The sequence below is a fragment of the Pelodiscus sinensis genome, chromosome 28 (genome assembly GCF_049634645.1).
Source record: "Pelodiscus sinensis isolate JC-2024 chromosome 28, ASM4963464v1, whole genome shotgun sequence".
In the NCBI taxonomy this organism is placed as follows: Eukaryota; Metazoa; Chordata; order Testudines; family Trionychidae; genus Pelodiscus; species Pelodiscus sinensis.
In genome coordinates, this window is record NC_134738.1 from 11,266,568 (window position 1) to 11,283,038 (window position 16,471).

A 16,471-nucleotide genomic window follows, 5' to 3' on the forward strand; every position below is an offset into this window, starting at 1 on the left:
CTTAACCCCAGATCAGAGCCTGCACCCTAACCCTCTGCCCCAGACTGATGAGAGTGAGTGAGGATGGACAAAAAAGGGAGGATGGAGTGACCAGGGATGGGGCCTTGGAGAAGGGGTGGGAAGGAGGCAGGGTAAGGGTGTGTATATTTGAGGTAAATCTTGGCTTGCACTTAAATTAAAAAAGCGATCTTGTGGTTAAAAAGGTTGGAGACCACTGGTGCTATGACACTGTAAGCAAAACTCTCCTCTACCATATTAATGTACCTGTTTAAAAAAAAAAATACTTAACGACATGGAAGTCATAAAGCTTCTCAGGTGGTTCCAACTAGGAACTTTTATTTTCATCTTCTCCTTTCAAGCTCAGAAATGTATTTACCTTAGTGCATATTAACCTCCATACCAAGAACTTCCTGGAAGAGGTGCCTGAGCATTTGCCAAAGCTGGAAAGAACTTAGTTTACTAATACAATATCAGTGTAAGATATTTGTGATTTTTAACTTTCATCTCAAAGGACCCCAAAGAATCTTACAAGTTTCAACTACTATGCAGACTATACACTCGGAAATGCAACAGCTGTTTAGCTTGGCACAGCAATACCATGCAACAGTTTAGATCAGGAATTGCAGTTTCAAGCTGGATATGAGTGCTTCAAGAGACACTCATGGAGGCTAATGAGATAGTATTTGGCTAGGATGCCAGGGGTTAACACACCAAATCTTACACATCTCATCAGGTTCTTAGTTTTATGCCTCAGCCTTGTATCAGAGGGATAATCAACTAGTAGCAGTTCTTCTAGAAGGCCGAGGCACTAGTTCATGACTGACTCAGAGAAAAGAGAGCACTTCAGTGCACTTTCACAACCATTCTCTCAACTTGTGCTATTTCAAGAGCTGCTATTGAGTACTGACCTGACCCAACCTTTTTCTCCTGAGACCTGATCGGATTAGACAAAGTGATCTGGTTCCTTCACCCAAAAGAGGCCATTGCAAACAAGTTCTTTTATAGAGTGCGCAGAATTGGCCAAATGGCTCAAATACAAGTTATATTCAGCAATCTCCATATCAAAATGCATCAGAAAAACCTATGTTTTATTTTTCTTTGTATGGATACTACAAGAGCTGCTGTTTTGAACACACCTGCTGATTTAACCATTAATGTTCTGGCAGCTGATGTCTTATACTGCCTGATTTAACAGATGGACTAGGAAGGTTTTCAGTGTCACAGAACTGTTATGGATTTCCTAAAAACAGAAGTCAAGCTTTCACAACAAGCTGCCAGATATATTCAGAAATGTCCCCCATCAGGTGCTATTGGAATAGTAAAACCCAACAATACTGTGTAGTCACAAAAGGAGATCCACCGTGCCAAAGTACACATGGTCACATGTCTGCATCCATCTTAGATGGTGATGGTTTATCGCAACCATGTCTTACAAAACTCTTCCTGCTACCGTAAGATGAACCCTCATCTACAAGAAAAAAAAGTTACTGAATTTTTCACTGTCTCCCTCTCTTATTTCTGTGGCTTTAAAAGGTTTTAGTTAAACTTTATGTACAGGACAAGAAGAGGCTATTTTTGTTTACGATGCTTTTCAACAGAGGATACTGGGAACAGAACATAGAAACCTTTAGCCTCCATATCACTGGCTCAAATCCAGCCCAGCTCGGTAGGGAGCAACAACTACCACCAGCAGATAGCCCTTCAGTGTTCAGCTTGAAGCAAGCTAATGCCCTTCAGCTCATTTCTGAATAAACAGGTATATTCCTGCCACACTTTACCCCTCTGACAGCAGTCTGGGCCACAGAACCCTGAACTATCACCGGTCCTCTAGAAAGAACTCCTTCAGGTCAGGGTTGAGGCGCATACTACTGCTGCCTCTGCTCATTGCCTGCAGAGAGGATTTCAGTCCACTTGACCTTTCACCAGCACTAGTTTCACATACTTTTGCAAGTTATAAATACTATATTTAACTAAAATAAAATTATCTTAGAGGTAATGATTCGCCCAGTACAAACACTAGGAAGAGTCCTTTATTTTCTTCCAGCTGTAATCATCAATTCCAGCTGCACAAACTGAACTGAAAGTCACTTGGCAGTAATTATAGGGTGCTGGGTCTCAAAGCTGAGGGAAGGAGGGGGCTTTGCATGCAACCATTTGTCAGTAAGACAGGAAGGAACACAGGAGACATGCTGGTGCTCCTTTTACTTGCACTCATATTCCCTTTACCAAAGAACCCAAATGCCACTTCAGCTCATGTTCAGTTCTCCACAGAATTGGTTCAACCCAAAATACTGAACAACAACTGAAGCAACATGGTAGAATATTGGAAACAAGAGGGCAGCGAGATGAAGATACATCTGTTAGAGCCAGTTGGGACATCCAAGGCAGGCCTCAGAGGACTGAGAGCCGTGACCTAGTCAGGTCATGCTAATAATGCATCTTTGTTTTTACTTAGGAGAATAGGACATACTTACATTCCTGTTTAAAGGTGAAGTATTCTGTGAGGTGCCTGCACTCATGGTTCCCTCGAAGCAGGAACAGCGTTTTGGGATGATTTATCTTTAAACTCCATAAATACAGCACACACTACAAACGAGATGGAAGGAGAAAATGGCATGTCATAAAACCTCACTAATCATCTACAGACTTTGCTAAGAGCACTTGGGAATAACATAACAGCAGCCATATTGAATCAGATCATTGGTCCATCTAACCCAGTATCTTGTTTTCTGACACTGGCTGGTGTTAGTTTATTCAAACAGAGTGAATGCAGGAATTAATAAAGTACTCCTTATCCATCCCATGTCAACCAGTCCCAGCTTCTGGCAGTCAGGGGTTTCAGGACATCCAGAACATGTAGTTGCCTCCCTGACTGTCTTGGCTAACAGATGCTGATGGACCTATCCTCCATGAACTTATTGAATTTTTTAACCCAGTTATAGTTTTGGCCTTCACATCATCTCCAGCAACAAGTTCCACAGGTTGACTGCGTGGCATGTGAAGTATTTCCTTATGTTTGTTTTTAACCTGCTATCCATCAATTTCATCAGGTGACCACTAGGTTGTGTGTTATGTGAAGGGTTAAATAACACTTTCTTACTCACTTTATCCACACCATTCATGACTTTATAGACCTCTACTATATTACCCCTTAGTCGTCTCTTTTCTAAGAACAGTCCTGTTCCGTACCCTTAATAAATATTTGTTGCTTTTCTCTGCACTTTTTCTGACTCTAATTTCGTTTCTGAGATAGGACAACCATTATTCAAGATGTACCATGAATTTATAGTGACATCATGAGATTCTGTCTTATCTATCCCTTTTCAACCTTTTCAAACTAGGGATGTGATCTGGTAGCACCTCCCCCCTCCCCTTGCTGCCTTCTGCGCAAAGGGCGGTGGGGGGGAGAGAGGAAGGGGAAGGGGTTCGTCAAAGCAGTAGTGCTGTGTGGAGCCTAGGTAGACCCCAGGCTCCACGCGGCACTGCTGCTTTGAAATGCCGTGTACAGCCCGGGGCCAGATGGGAGCTCCCAGTTGGCCTGGGCTGCATGTGGCATTTCAAAGCAGCAGTGCTGCATGGAGCCCAGGGTCAGCGGAAGTGTCCCAAAGGAGGTGCCCTTATCAGCTATTTGATTAGCTAATTAAATCAAAATTTTACATCCCTATTTCAGACAGTTCCTAAATTGTTAGCTTTTTGACCACTACTGCACATTGAGCAGATGCGTTCAGAGAACTATCCACTAAGACTCCAAGATCAGTTTCTTGAGAGGTAACAGCTAATGTGGACTCTGTCACTTTGTATTTATAGGGGGATTATCAACAGTGCATTTCATCTGCCGTTTTGTTCCACGTCACAAAAGGATCTCAAAACTGGTTGACTCAAGTCATCTATGGACTTAATTATCTTGAATAATTTCATGTTGTCTGCAAAACTTCGCCATCTCACTGTTTACCCCCTTTTCTGCATAACTTATGAATATGTTGAACAGCACTGGACCCAGTATTGATCCTTGCGGGATCTTGCTGTTTATTCCTCTCCACTGTAAAAACTGACAATTTATTTCCTATCTTTGAACCACTTACTAATCCATGAGAGCACCTTCCCTCTTATCCCACACTGCCCACCTTGCTCAATAGCCTTCAGTGAGAGAGATGGGGCTTTCTAAAAGTTTAAATACACTATATCTGTTAGAATGGCTCTTTCCACAAGTTTGTTGACCCCCCTCAAAGAACTCTAATAGATCAGTGAGGCATGATTTCCCTTTACAAAAACCATGCTGATTCTTCCCCAACATACTGCGTTCATATAACTGCCCGATAACTTTTCAGTAGCAGGCAAACAGGTTGAAACTACAGTAAAATGTTCATTTTACCAATCTAATCTCCAGGATCGTTTCTGGAGTCTTTTTAAAAATTAACTTTACATTAGCTATCTTCCAGTCATCCTCCACAGAGCCTGATTTAAGCAATAAGGTACAAAATTGCAGAACTATAAAGTGGTATTTATCTGAGTTCCTTCAGAACTCCTGGGTGAATACCATCTGGTGACAGTGATTCGTTACAATTTATCAGTTGGTTCCTAAACCTCATCTACTGACACTTCAAGCTAGTACAGCTCCTCAGATAGGTCACCTAAAAAGAACAGCTCAGATGTGGGGGATCTCACTCACATGCTCCACAGTGAAGCATAATGCAAAAATCCACTTAGCTTTGCTACAATAACCTTGTCTTCCCTGAGTGTTCCTTTAGCACCTCAGCTGTCGAGTGGTCCCACTAACAGTTTGACAGGTTTCCTGGCTTCTGATTTGTTTGTAAGTTTTTCTCACTGCTCCAAAAATTCTATTATTGGCCTGCCTGAATCTACTTTTCCCATTCAACTTGCCAGAGTGTATGTCCCTTTCTAGTCTCCTCGGTTAGATCAGACTTCTAATTTTTAAAAGATGTCTGTTTGTCTCTAACTGCCTCATTTACTCTAGTTAGCCAACGTGACACTTTTGGGTCCTTCCTGCTTTTTCTTTTATTTGGGGTATACATATAATTTGAGCCTTTTTTAAACTGTTTTTAAAAAAAGGCTCTATGCAGCTTGCAGGCGTTTCACTCTGGTCACTGTTCTTTTTAAATTCCATTTAACTAGCTTCCTCATTTTTATAGTGTTCCTCTTTTTGAAGTCAAATGCTACTGGAGTGGATTTCTTTGGTATTATCCCCAAAAATGGTACATTACATATATGGTTGCTATTACTAAGCAGTTCAACTACATTCAGCTCTTGGACTGAATTCTCTGCAACACGTAGGGACTAAATCAAGAATCGCCTCTCCCCTTTGTAGGTTCCAGGAATATGAGAAACTCATTAATGATGCCTTGAAATTTTCTCTGTATCCCATTCTGAGGTGTCCTGTTCCCAGTCAATATGGGAATAGCTGAAATCCCCCATTACTGTTGATTTTCTGGTTTTGTAGTCTCTTCTAGTGCTTAAGCATTTCACAATCATGGTCTCATACTGGTCAGGTGGTCAATAATGTATTCCTATTGCTAAACTCCAATCCAAGCATAGACTTTCTAATCTATAGAGATTCTGAGTTTTATTCAGTTAAGATTTTTCCTATATTTGATAGTGCCATTGCCCCACCAGTATGACCTCTTCTGACATTCCTACATATTTTGAACTCTAATATTACCATGTACTATTGAGGATCATTGTTCCACTAAGGTTCTGTGATACCTATTATATCAATACCCTCATTTAATTACAGGCACATAAGTTCATCCATCTTAAAAGTAATGCAAAAAGTTGATTTCAAGTAAAACCTTAAGAGCAACCCAGTTCCATATGCCGCATCAGATCTTATCTTAGACAACTTCACAAGTGGGGAAAAGCCATAGTACACATTTCTCTATATTAGGCTTGAGCTGGAGAACTGATAGATGAGATATCAGTCAACTGAAACCAACTTTGCATTGGGTGGCAGCTTTTCCTTCCTTCCTCCCTGTCAGCAGAAACCAAAGCAGCTAAGCACAAACAGCTGTACAGTATCTCTACAGCTGTCCCACTGCAACTTAAACTGGAGATTATCAGATTCTTGCTGATCATTATATCAAGTGTTTTGAATATTAGTAAGAGCCTAATGTTTCTAATATGGAAAAATACTACTTAGTATGTGTAATATTTATGTGATCTATATTCTAGAAGAACTGAAAAAAAACAAACACCCAAAAACAGGAAAACCTCACAATGCTTTGGGGGCTGAAAAAAGTTTCATAACCTTTCTGTGAACAGTGTCATTGAACAAGTGCATCAGTATCACTGAGGAACAAGCTAATATAAAATTGGCACAATAGGAAAATACTCCTGGCTAGCTTGCCAAAGAAGCTCTGAAGGTAAATGTTTTAAAGAGATTTGTCCAGCTGATTTGTCTAACATGGGAAAAGTGATATTGAGTTTGCCCTGATGATTTTGAGAGTTGAAGATAATCTGTTATGACAATAAACTGTATGGCTTGAATTAAAGTTTGTAACAAGCACTTGCCCTTTAGGCTGAAATGCTGCAAAAACTGTACATTCTTTCACAACATGAAAGATGAAGGTTGACATCAGAAAGCAAATTTTGCACTTAATACATGCTGGGTTGGGTGTAAAGTATTCCAGAAGCCAGCTTCTGTGGCATAAAAGTTAATTTCAGAGCAGAGACAAACCAGTTTCTACTACAGATGGCTAAAACATCAAGGTACGTCAACACTGAACCTCTCCAGGCAAGCTTTGAATTACTCGTTTGGAACATTAATATCTCCAGAGAATAAGGAACGTGCATTAACATAAGGAATTCCAGAGTCCCATATAGTTCTAGAGCATCTCTGCATGCTACAGAATTTAAACCCTAAAGTAAGAGACATGCCTACATACACCTAATTTTAAACATGAGTAGATATGAGACAACAACCAGTAATTTAGGTTGCCCATTTAGATCCACAATAAATGTATTGCTAAGCCTATAAATAGGAGAAATAGTCCCACAAATTTATACATATCCTGCAATTTCAACTTTACCCTGATGTGTTCCCAACTTAAATGTCTCAGATCGGAGTAGCACATGAGAACCAGAAAATGAAAGTTACTATAAATTGAACAAATTGTCATGAGGGATGGAGACAAGATCAGAGAACTAACCAAATTGGTTTTCGCTGCATGAGCAAAAAAGGAAAGATATAGCAATAATGGAGTGGAAATCAGAGTTTAAAAGTTCTATCAGTTTTAACAAGCCCTTAGGATGTTAGCAAGATGCAGAAGAGCTATTAAAATACATATTTTTAAAAAATATAGTAGTGTAGCACTCTGGATATAACTATGAAACTACGCTTTCTGACAAGCGAACAAAATCTATGGAACTGTAAATCAAACTTTACATTTTTGTCTCCAATGATGTGCGGATATTTAACAAGTGCCTGAAAAATCATTGGTGCTGAGGGAAAAAGCTAACACAAAGGAAAACATAGATCAAAGAGCACTGAATAGCCTGTTGATGTCTCTACAGGAGCCGGGATGAGAGATAACTACAGTGGCATTCATGTGATTCTTTACTTGGTATTTTACAAAGAGATCCCTTATTCAGATTTTCCAATGTTATGAGCCTAGAAACTGATTATTAGATAGTTACAACTTCTCAGTCACAACTTGAGACAATTATGGATTACTAGATTTAAACTGCAACTTCCTTTTTTTATTTGCCTGTGAGCTTAACTGTAAAGCCATGCACTGAAGCGTACATGAATATTTAATTTCTTCCCTTACAAACTGACACTCATACAAAAGATTTACCCTTGTAACACACCACTACTTACAAGGAGATCAAAACTGCTTGTAATAAAGCATGATGGAATATTTCCTAAATTAAGTATAAGAATCAAATTGCAGGGCATCCAGAAGAATCTTTTTAAGAGTCCCTTCATGCAAATAGATATGTACATTTTAAAAGGTCAGTTGAAATTTACAAATTAATAAAAATTGCACCTATAATGTGCTTATAAATAATAAACCTTCCAACATACTTGTGAAATAGGCAAGTATTGCCATTCTATCTTATTGCAGGGTAGGATAGAGAATGAATCCAGCTCCTATTTACAAGTGCACTTTAGTCTGTTATGTTAAATCACAGTGAATTTACAGTTTACATGGTTTAGCAAGAGAAGCTTATTGCTGCTTTCTTTAATAATGCTAACAAGAGAGACTCAAAGGAAAAGTGTAAAGGCAAAACATGCACATTCCTTCTCAGAGGGGTTAGTTTGCCTTCAAACATTTATAGTTTTTTCCTCACTGATGTCATATCATGATCAACAACAGGGTCAGTCAGGCTGCAATAAGCACACTTGTTAGAAATTTTAGTGACACTGTAAGAATTGGCAGGCCCCAAATTAAGTCAACTACAATATTAATTTTTAATGTGAATATTGTGAAATGTGCTAAATTAGAAATCCCATGTTAGAGACCCAAGTTCTCTTAATCCACATTGAAAAGCTACAACAATGGTCATGTTCCTTTCAACGTGTTTGAATCCTTATTTGGACAGACAATTTCTCGGGGTTTGGTCTTCCCAGTTTGGTCAATCTTGGCCACTCTGAAGAATGTTCCAGAAATTGGGTCTATAAAAGCTATTGTGGCTTTTTAATGGACACTCTTCTATACAGATCTGGGACTGGAGTGAGACGAAACTCACTTTCCATGGTCCAGTGACACGTGACAGCCTAAAAGTCAACTTTTGGTGATTTCCTCTTATCATGAGGAAAAAGGTACATCTGCCCTCCAAACTGAGGGTTGCAAAAGAAAGCCCTGCAGCACTCTGCCTGTGCAATTTTACTGCTCCATTCTAGGGATAGTGAGATTTACAGGAATTCTACTCAGCATTATATACCTGAAAACCAAAACAAGAGCTGCTAGGTCTAATTTTAGGTTTACCAACTTTAACTCTGTTGCTTTAATATTTAATCATCCTGAATAAAACAGTACATTCCAGCCCTGCAGAAGTATTGTATATTAAATTCTGTAATTAGACAATGACAATAAGAGCCCTTGGCGTAATCTAACTCTGCAAATTAATCAGCAAAGGTCTGGCACCACCGTCGCTGAAGGAACTGTGACTAGAACCAGAATCTTTTATATTTAATAAAATGGGGTTTTATTAATTATATTATGGTGCCAACCTAGTTTTCATCTGAGATGAGAGCCCCATCACACAAAGCACTGTATACAGAGTGAAAGATCTCCCCAGAGCCTAAGAGCTTTAAATCAAGAGACACGGTGCAGGGCCAGAGAGAGAAAGCAAATTGCCCAACATTATAGAAGGTTACTGCCAGAGCTCATGTAAAACCCAGGTCTCTCCACTAGCAGCTGATGTCTTAAAGGAGGAAAATTAGGTTAAGGTTTCACTCCTGCTATTGGTGCTTAATACATTACATCCTTTTCTGAGTACAGTGCCTAGTGTACACTGGCAAACACACAGGCATTTAAAAGCCTCTAAGAAAGGAGATCCCCACAAAAGTGGAAAATGCATAAACTGTATTTGACTAAAAATCTGATAGAAGTCACAAAATATCACATGCATTTTTTGTAAAGCTCCTCACAGGTTACTGGGATAATCAGTTACCAAACATGGTCCATACCACTGGCAGGAGAAAACCTGTGCACTAGCCAAATGATTTTTTTAATCTTAGATGTTTCATGTGTTGAACAAAACAGTCAAGAAAACAGCCAGGACTTACAAAATAGACTTACTGCAGTGTCATGGCTCCCTATGAGCAAGAATACAAGTTAGGTCTGGGGATAAAACCTACAGAGTCTCCACCGCCCCCAATGCTATCTATAAACAAAATGCATCTCTTATTCCACAATAGGCTCCCACTGTATAAAAGAGGAAAGTCACAATGAGGAAGCTATATGGAACTGATGTTAATCTGAGTCACAATTCTAATCAGCCTCTGAATATTGTAAAATAATGGCTTATCGTTTTGTGTCTAAGAAAGGGAACATATGAAGTATGTTATGTAGCACAGATACTGCCTGCAGGTTAGGCTCCATGGTGCTAGGCACATAGCCTATAGGACAGCATTCAGACTGCATGTCGCTACAAGAGATCACTAGGAATGAGAACATTTTCCTTTACTTTTAACGTACTGGGTGTGAATTTAGTACTGACAGTTCTGGAGACCAGATGCCTCTGTTTATCCCTAGAACAGGTATAAAAACAGCAACAGCAACACCAGCTTCCTTCACAACACCAGCTTCCTTCACATACTGTGCTGCACAATGTGGAGGAAAAATCCCCTCTGGAAAGACAGAGTTGAGTACCCTATTCAATCCCTGTCTTCTGCAAAGCTGCCAAAAAAGAGCTAATTAGACCCAGTTGCAATGGTGGGTTTTATGACAGCATCTGAGACCAAACATTTCACACAGACTATTTTCTTTTTGCAGTAAAAAGCCTCAATTTCTGTACAATAAAAATGTGTTGCATCTTTGCGCTCATTTTAACCAATCACTATCGTATGTTGCTTTTAAATTATAGTACAACACACAACAGCATATCCACAAAGAGTATGATAAAGATCTGAGTTGAGAGAACTGACTTTCTGGCATATTTAAATTAGGGATGTAAAATCCTGTTTAATTGTAATTTTTTTATAGTTTTTAACTGGTTAACCAATTAAAGGCATGGCCACCAACCAGGCGATCGCGATCGACTGGTCAATCAGGAGGGCCCGACCAGTCAATTGCAAGGCGTTCAGGGCCTCCCCCCATTTCCCTCCACCCCCAAGAAGCCCCACTACCTACCCCCAGCAACAATGGAGGTAGCACCAGCTCCTGCAGGGTGAAGGGAAGTTCCACAGCTGCGCACCACTTCTGGGATTTCCGAAAGTGCGCTGGCTGCTCTCCCTCCCCCAAACAGCCAGCACGGTGCATGAAAGGCCAGGTCTGTGGCATGTTGGGGATGTCCTTCCCCAGCAGGGGCGAGGGGATAGGAGTACCTGGAGGAGGCATGCACAGAACTCCCTCCTCTGCGGGAGGGAGGAGGGGGTAGGAGTCCCCGGAGGAGGCGCGCACGGACTTCCCTGCTCTGTGGGGGGAGGGGGTACAGATGACACTAAGCTACAGGGAAAGGTAGATATGCTGGAGGGTATGGATAGAGTCCAGAATGACCAGGACAGATTAGAGGATTGGGCCAAAAGCAATCTGATGAGGTTCAACAAGGACAAGTGGAGAGTCCTGAATTGGGATGGAAGAATCCCAAGCGTTGCTGCAGGCTGGGGACTGAATGGCTAAGTAGCAGTTCTGCAGAAAAGGACCTGAGGATTACAGTGGATGAGAAGCTGGATATGAGTCAACAGTGTGCCCCTGTAGCCAAGAGGGCTAATGGCATATTAGGGTGCATTAGAAGGAGCATTGCCAGCAGATCCAGAGAAGTGATTATTCCCCTTTATTTGGCCTTGGTGAGGAGTAGTGTGTCCAGTTCTGGGCCTCCCGCTATAGGAAGGATGTGGACGCATTGGAGAGGGTCCAGCGGAGGTTGACCAAAATGATTAGGGGGCTAGAGCACATAACCTATGAGGAGACACTGAGGGATTTGGATTTGTTTAGTCTGCAGAAGAGTGAGGGGAGATTTGATAGCAGCCTTCAACTTCCTGAAGAGAGGTTTCAAAGAGGACGGAGAGAGGCTGTTCATAGTAGTGACGGATGGCAGAACAAGGAGCAATGATCTCAAGTTACAGTGCGAAAGGTCTAGGTTGGATATTAGGAAAAACTATTTCACTAGGAGGGTGGGGAAGCGCTGGGCTGGGTTCCCTAGGGAGGTGGTGGAATCTCCATCCCTAGAGGTTTTTAAGTCTCAGCTTGACAAAGCCCTGAAAACTCTTCCGTGTCCAGGGACGCGTTTGTTCTTCCACTTTTTTTAGTGGAAGAGCAAACATGCTCTGTCAGCAACCCCTGTATTCCTCGTTCCACGAGGAATAAGGGGGCTTCCGAAAGAAGGGTTTTTTCTGACATTTGGCCAAGTCTAGACAGGCCAAATGTTGGAAAAACCTCTTCCCACAGAAGAAATGGAGGAAAAAAAGAAAAAAAAGCAGCAGTGTAGCCATACCCTGAGAGTATATAAGGGCTGGGGATAGCAAGTGATGGAGAGGAGGAAAACAGAGAGGACGTGGCTTCAAGGAAGGGGTGGGAGTCTTGGGGGAAGGATGGGGTAGATCTTGGCTTGTTCTAATATTTAAAAAGTGATCTTGGGCGTAAAAAGGTTGGAGACCACTGAATTAAAGGGAAGTGGGAAGCGCTAGAGCGACCCCCTGCCACCCGGGGCTGTTCTGGCTGGGCTAGAGCGCCCCCTGCCTGTGGAAGGCCTCATGAGGCTGGAGCAGCCCCTTACCCACAGTGGACATGGAGCTGCTCCAGTCACCACTAGTTAACCAGAACTAATTAGCCTCAGTTTACCAGTTAATCATTCATATCCCCATTACAAACAGCCACTTTTATCCTGGCAACCCAACAAATGTTCATGGCAATACAAGTATCGGGCAAGGGGTCACTTGAGTCTCTAACAACTAAGATAAACTTAAAGAAACCCCAAATAGTCTGGCAGCACTTTAAAGACTAAGGCTGTGTCTACATTGGCCCCTATTCCGTAATAGGGATGCTAATGTAGCACTTTGGAATAGGCAAATCTGCGGGGGATTTAAATATCCCCCACGGGATTTGCATTTTCATGGCTGCCGCTTTTTTCCGGCTTGTAGATAAGCCGGAGAAAAGCGCCAGTCTGGACACGATCCTCTGGAAAATAAGCTCTTTTCCAGAGGATCTCTTATTCCTACTTTCAAATCCCCCGCGGATTTGCCTATTCCAAAGTGCTACATTAGCATCCCTATTACGGAATAGGGGCCAATGTAGACGTAGCCTAAGAGTTTAGTCTTTAAAGACAACTAAGAGTTTGTCTTAACACCTTCCTGGGCCTCAGTTTTACACCCTGCTTCCCGACTGCATACATCACGATGCAATTATACAAGTACCTCCTATTTCACTCAATTAAAAGGTCATGATTATCAGCAGGGCTCAACAAATGCACTTGTCCGCGGTGAGTAGATTTTTCTAGCTGGTGAGTGCAGGGGCGGACTGGCCCGGTGGGTTGTTGTGACGGGCTGGCTGAAGCCCACACTACGGGCGGCGCGGCCCCATCCGATCAACTGGCCGGTGGAGGAACACAGCGCCGCTGGGAAGGGGGAAGTGCGGCGATTCTTCCCACCAGGCTGCCTGCGTGCAGCTCCAGTGCGAGGACGCTGGTGTGACCTGGCCCCGTTGATTTTAAAGGGTTGCGGCAGCTCGGCTCTGGCCACGTGTCCCCAGGAGCTGGCTGCGGCGCGCGGCACAGCCAGGGCCCACCCAGCCAGCTCCATTCCTGGCATGGCCCCAGCCCCCCTTTGTCTCTGCGCCACCCATTCCCCACACCTCCCCTGCACTCCGGACCCTCTGCTCTCCTTCTTCCCTGTGACCCTTTGGCTTTGCGCTGCCCTTACACCACGCACCCTGCTCCCCCCGATCCCTGCCCCCTCAGCTCTGTGCTGCCCATTCCCTGCACTGCCCCTAGACCCTGATCTCTCTGCCCCTCCTGTTCCCCGCGTCCCATTCTCCGTGCTTCCATCGCACCCTGCTACCCCCAATCTCTCTGGCTCTGTGCTTCCGGTTCCCCGTGCCACGCCCCTACTGTTCTCTGCACCCCTCTGGCTCTGTGCTGTCCCTGCACCCTGCTCCCCCTGTGGGTCGGGAGTGAAGGGTGCTTGCCCACAGGGAGGGGCTGGACAGGGCAGGGAAAAGGCTGCTGTGACCCAACAGCGAGTGAAAGGGGGAGTTCACTTGAAGCGCCTTTGCCTTTATGGAAAAAAACGAATGAAAATGCCATTTGTTATTTATAGGGCTAAAATGCCGGGACAAAAAAGAAAAACAAAAAAAAACCCATTGTAAAATGCAAACATGTGTAAAAGACAACACCAAAGGGGGGAAGGAGAGATGTTTTGCTTGGGGCAGTAAAAAACCTAGAGCTGGCCCCTGGGGAGGGGAAGGGGTTGGGCTGTGGGGAGGGGAGGGGAAAAATATGGGGAAGGAGCTTGTGCTGAGGGGAGGAGGTCAGGAGAAGAAGAAGAAGAAAGGGGAAGGCACCAAGGGACAGGGCTGCAGGAGAGACAAATGCCAGGGGGCCAAGTGCGGACAATGAGGAAAAGGGCAGGAGAGGAGGTGTCAGTGGGAGGGGGGAAAGGGTGATGCCGGGAGAGGAGAGGGTAAGGGCACTGGGGGCCAGAGGGGGAGGGGAGGTGCTGGGAGAAAACTTGAAAGAAGGGGTGGGCATGAGGAAGGCGGGGATGGAGCAAGGCATCTGTGAGGGCACAGGGGCATGACGGTGGTAAGGGGGTGGGTATCAGGGAAAAAGAGAGCAAAGGGGGCAGGGGCAGTGAGGGAAGGGGGAGGCACCAGGAGGGTGCAGGTGCCAAGGGATTCTGGGGGTGAAGTAGAAGGGCAGACACCTGCAGGGGAGGGACCAGCACCAGAGGCAGGGCAGGTGTGTAGAGGGAGGTTTTAGGAGAGGGGATGAGGAGGGTAGCTCACATGATCAGAGTGGGGCTACTGGAGGAGTGGGCACAGGGCGAAAAGAAGGGCTGGAAGAGGGGGGCAGGTCTCAGGAAGGCTGAGGGCAGTGAGAAGGGCAGGAGTCAGGACAGCAGAGGGTAAGGGGTTGGGAGGCAGTAGGCATCAGAGGAGCTGATGGAGCAAGGGGAGGAGACATGGCAGCAGAGAGAAAAGGTAGAGATTTATAAGATATTTATTAATAACCTGGGTGATATTTATTAATAACTTATTAGTAATTATTGTTCTTATTCTTATTAGGAATTTATGCCATTAAAAAACACCTTTTGTGGGGGAGGGTGGCGAGTCCCTTTTTTGTCTGGCGAGTAGGGTTTTCCATAATTGTCAACCCCTGATTATCAGCCACTTTGGGCAGACACTTGATAATATGCCCTCCCAGCATATGGATGCACAAGTTTGTGCTATGACTTAAAGTCCCTGTGGATGCCAGCATTCTTCACTTTTTTGAAGTGGAAAGCACAGCAAAGTCTGAATTCCTTACAACCTGAATCTCTGAGATAAACAGACTGCCTGCAAAACTAAAGCACTCGAGTATCTCATCACAGCAGTTGGCCTTCTGAATCTAGTAACCACTGAAAATGTTTGCACGGTGTATGTTAGAAATCCTGAAAAAACTATAAAGAACCAGATTAACCACGTGTTAGCTAGCCACTGCTTTGCCTACACAGCTGTTGTCTAAGCAGTCTGCTGAACGGCTGCCATTTCACTATAAAAACTGGTGCTGCTGTAGTTTATTACACACCCAAATGGGAATCTCTTTTAAATACTTTACAGTAGGTGGAAAGAAAAGGCACACATCAATAAGCACAAGGAAGCAAGCCTTCTATATTCTGTTTTATCAGTGACATTTGGATCAGCCCCCGCGTGTACTAATCAAAGCCCACCCTGCTTCGTGAAAGATCAATGCTTGCTCCGTGGGGAAAAAGAATGCCTCATGGCTTTATCTCCCCTGTGGACTCAAAGGGTAAGAGGGAGAGGAGGGTCAAGAATGGCATGAAAGGGATTCATGCTGACAGAATACAAAGAACAGCTGTCCCAAATGTCTCCAAAGACTGAAAGTGCTGGGTTGCTCCAACTTTTAAGATGCATCAGGCTTAAAAAGGGATCAGATCAAGCAAAATTTGGCTGACTGAAATTTGCAGTTTTTACTCCCCGATAAGATTCTCAGCTCATCCCTCTCCCCAGAAAGATTACTTGATGTTCCATTTTCCTGCCTGAAGCATTTTTTCCTAGTTCTGGAACTCTCCCATTTTTAGTTCAAATTTACCTATCACCATAGTACTTATGCACCTACTTAATTTTCTTTCCACATGGCAGACAAACTAGCCTGTTTGATACGATGCAAGGATCAAAGTCTGGGGGTGGGAAGCCCCCTCCCTGTCCTTGTTCTTTAGAGCATAAACTGTAGTGTGTATACAATTAATTCTCACCTATCAATTTTAACACCACAAAAGAAATGTACCTCAGACCAATGAGGGATTAAGCAGGCATTTGACAATGTCTCTGGCAGGTAAACACTTTTAAACTCTTAACAGAGTGGTTTGTGCATACTCCAGTGTTTCAAAAGAAATAGCATGAAACTCCTGTCATTCCTTCGCCCCTCCAAGAATAATACACAAAGGCACCCGTGCCAGCACTACATAAATTCTACTGGCTGAACATTAAGGATTCAGCTTCTCAAGCATCAATGTGTTCACTATTCCAGCAACTGCTCAGTGTCTCACCTTGGCTTAAAGTCAATATGTAGAAGCACAGAAGCATGAGGATGGAAGGAGGCCAACAATCTGCCAAAATGCAATAGGCAGTGG

General features: G+C 43.4%; 1 protein-coding gene across 4 annotated transcripts in view; it reads right to left on the bottom strand.

Moving 5' to 3' along the window:
• Positions 1 to 16,471, bottom strand: part of PPP3CC (protein phosphatase 3 catalytic subunit gamma) — a 288,696-nt gene that overhangs the window by 19,240 nt on the left and 252,985 nt on the right. For all 4 annotated transcript variants that reach the window (XM_075910895.1, XM_075910893.1, XM_075910894.1 and 1 more), the window contains one exon: positions 2,475 to 2,586. In XM_075910895.1, the coding sequence (XP_075767010.1) occupies positions 2,475 to 2,586 (112 nt within the window). The remainder of the gene's footprint in view (positions 1 to 2,474; positions 2,587 to 16,471) is intronic.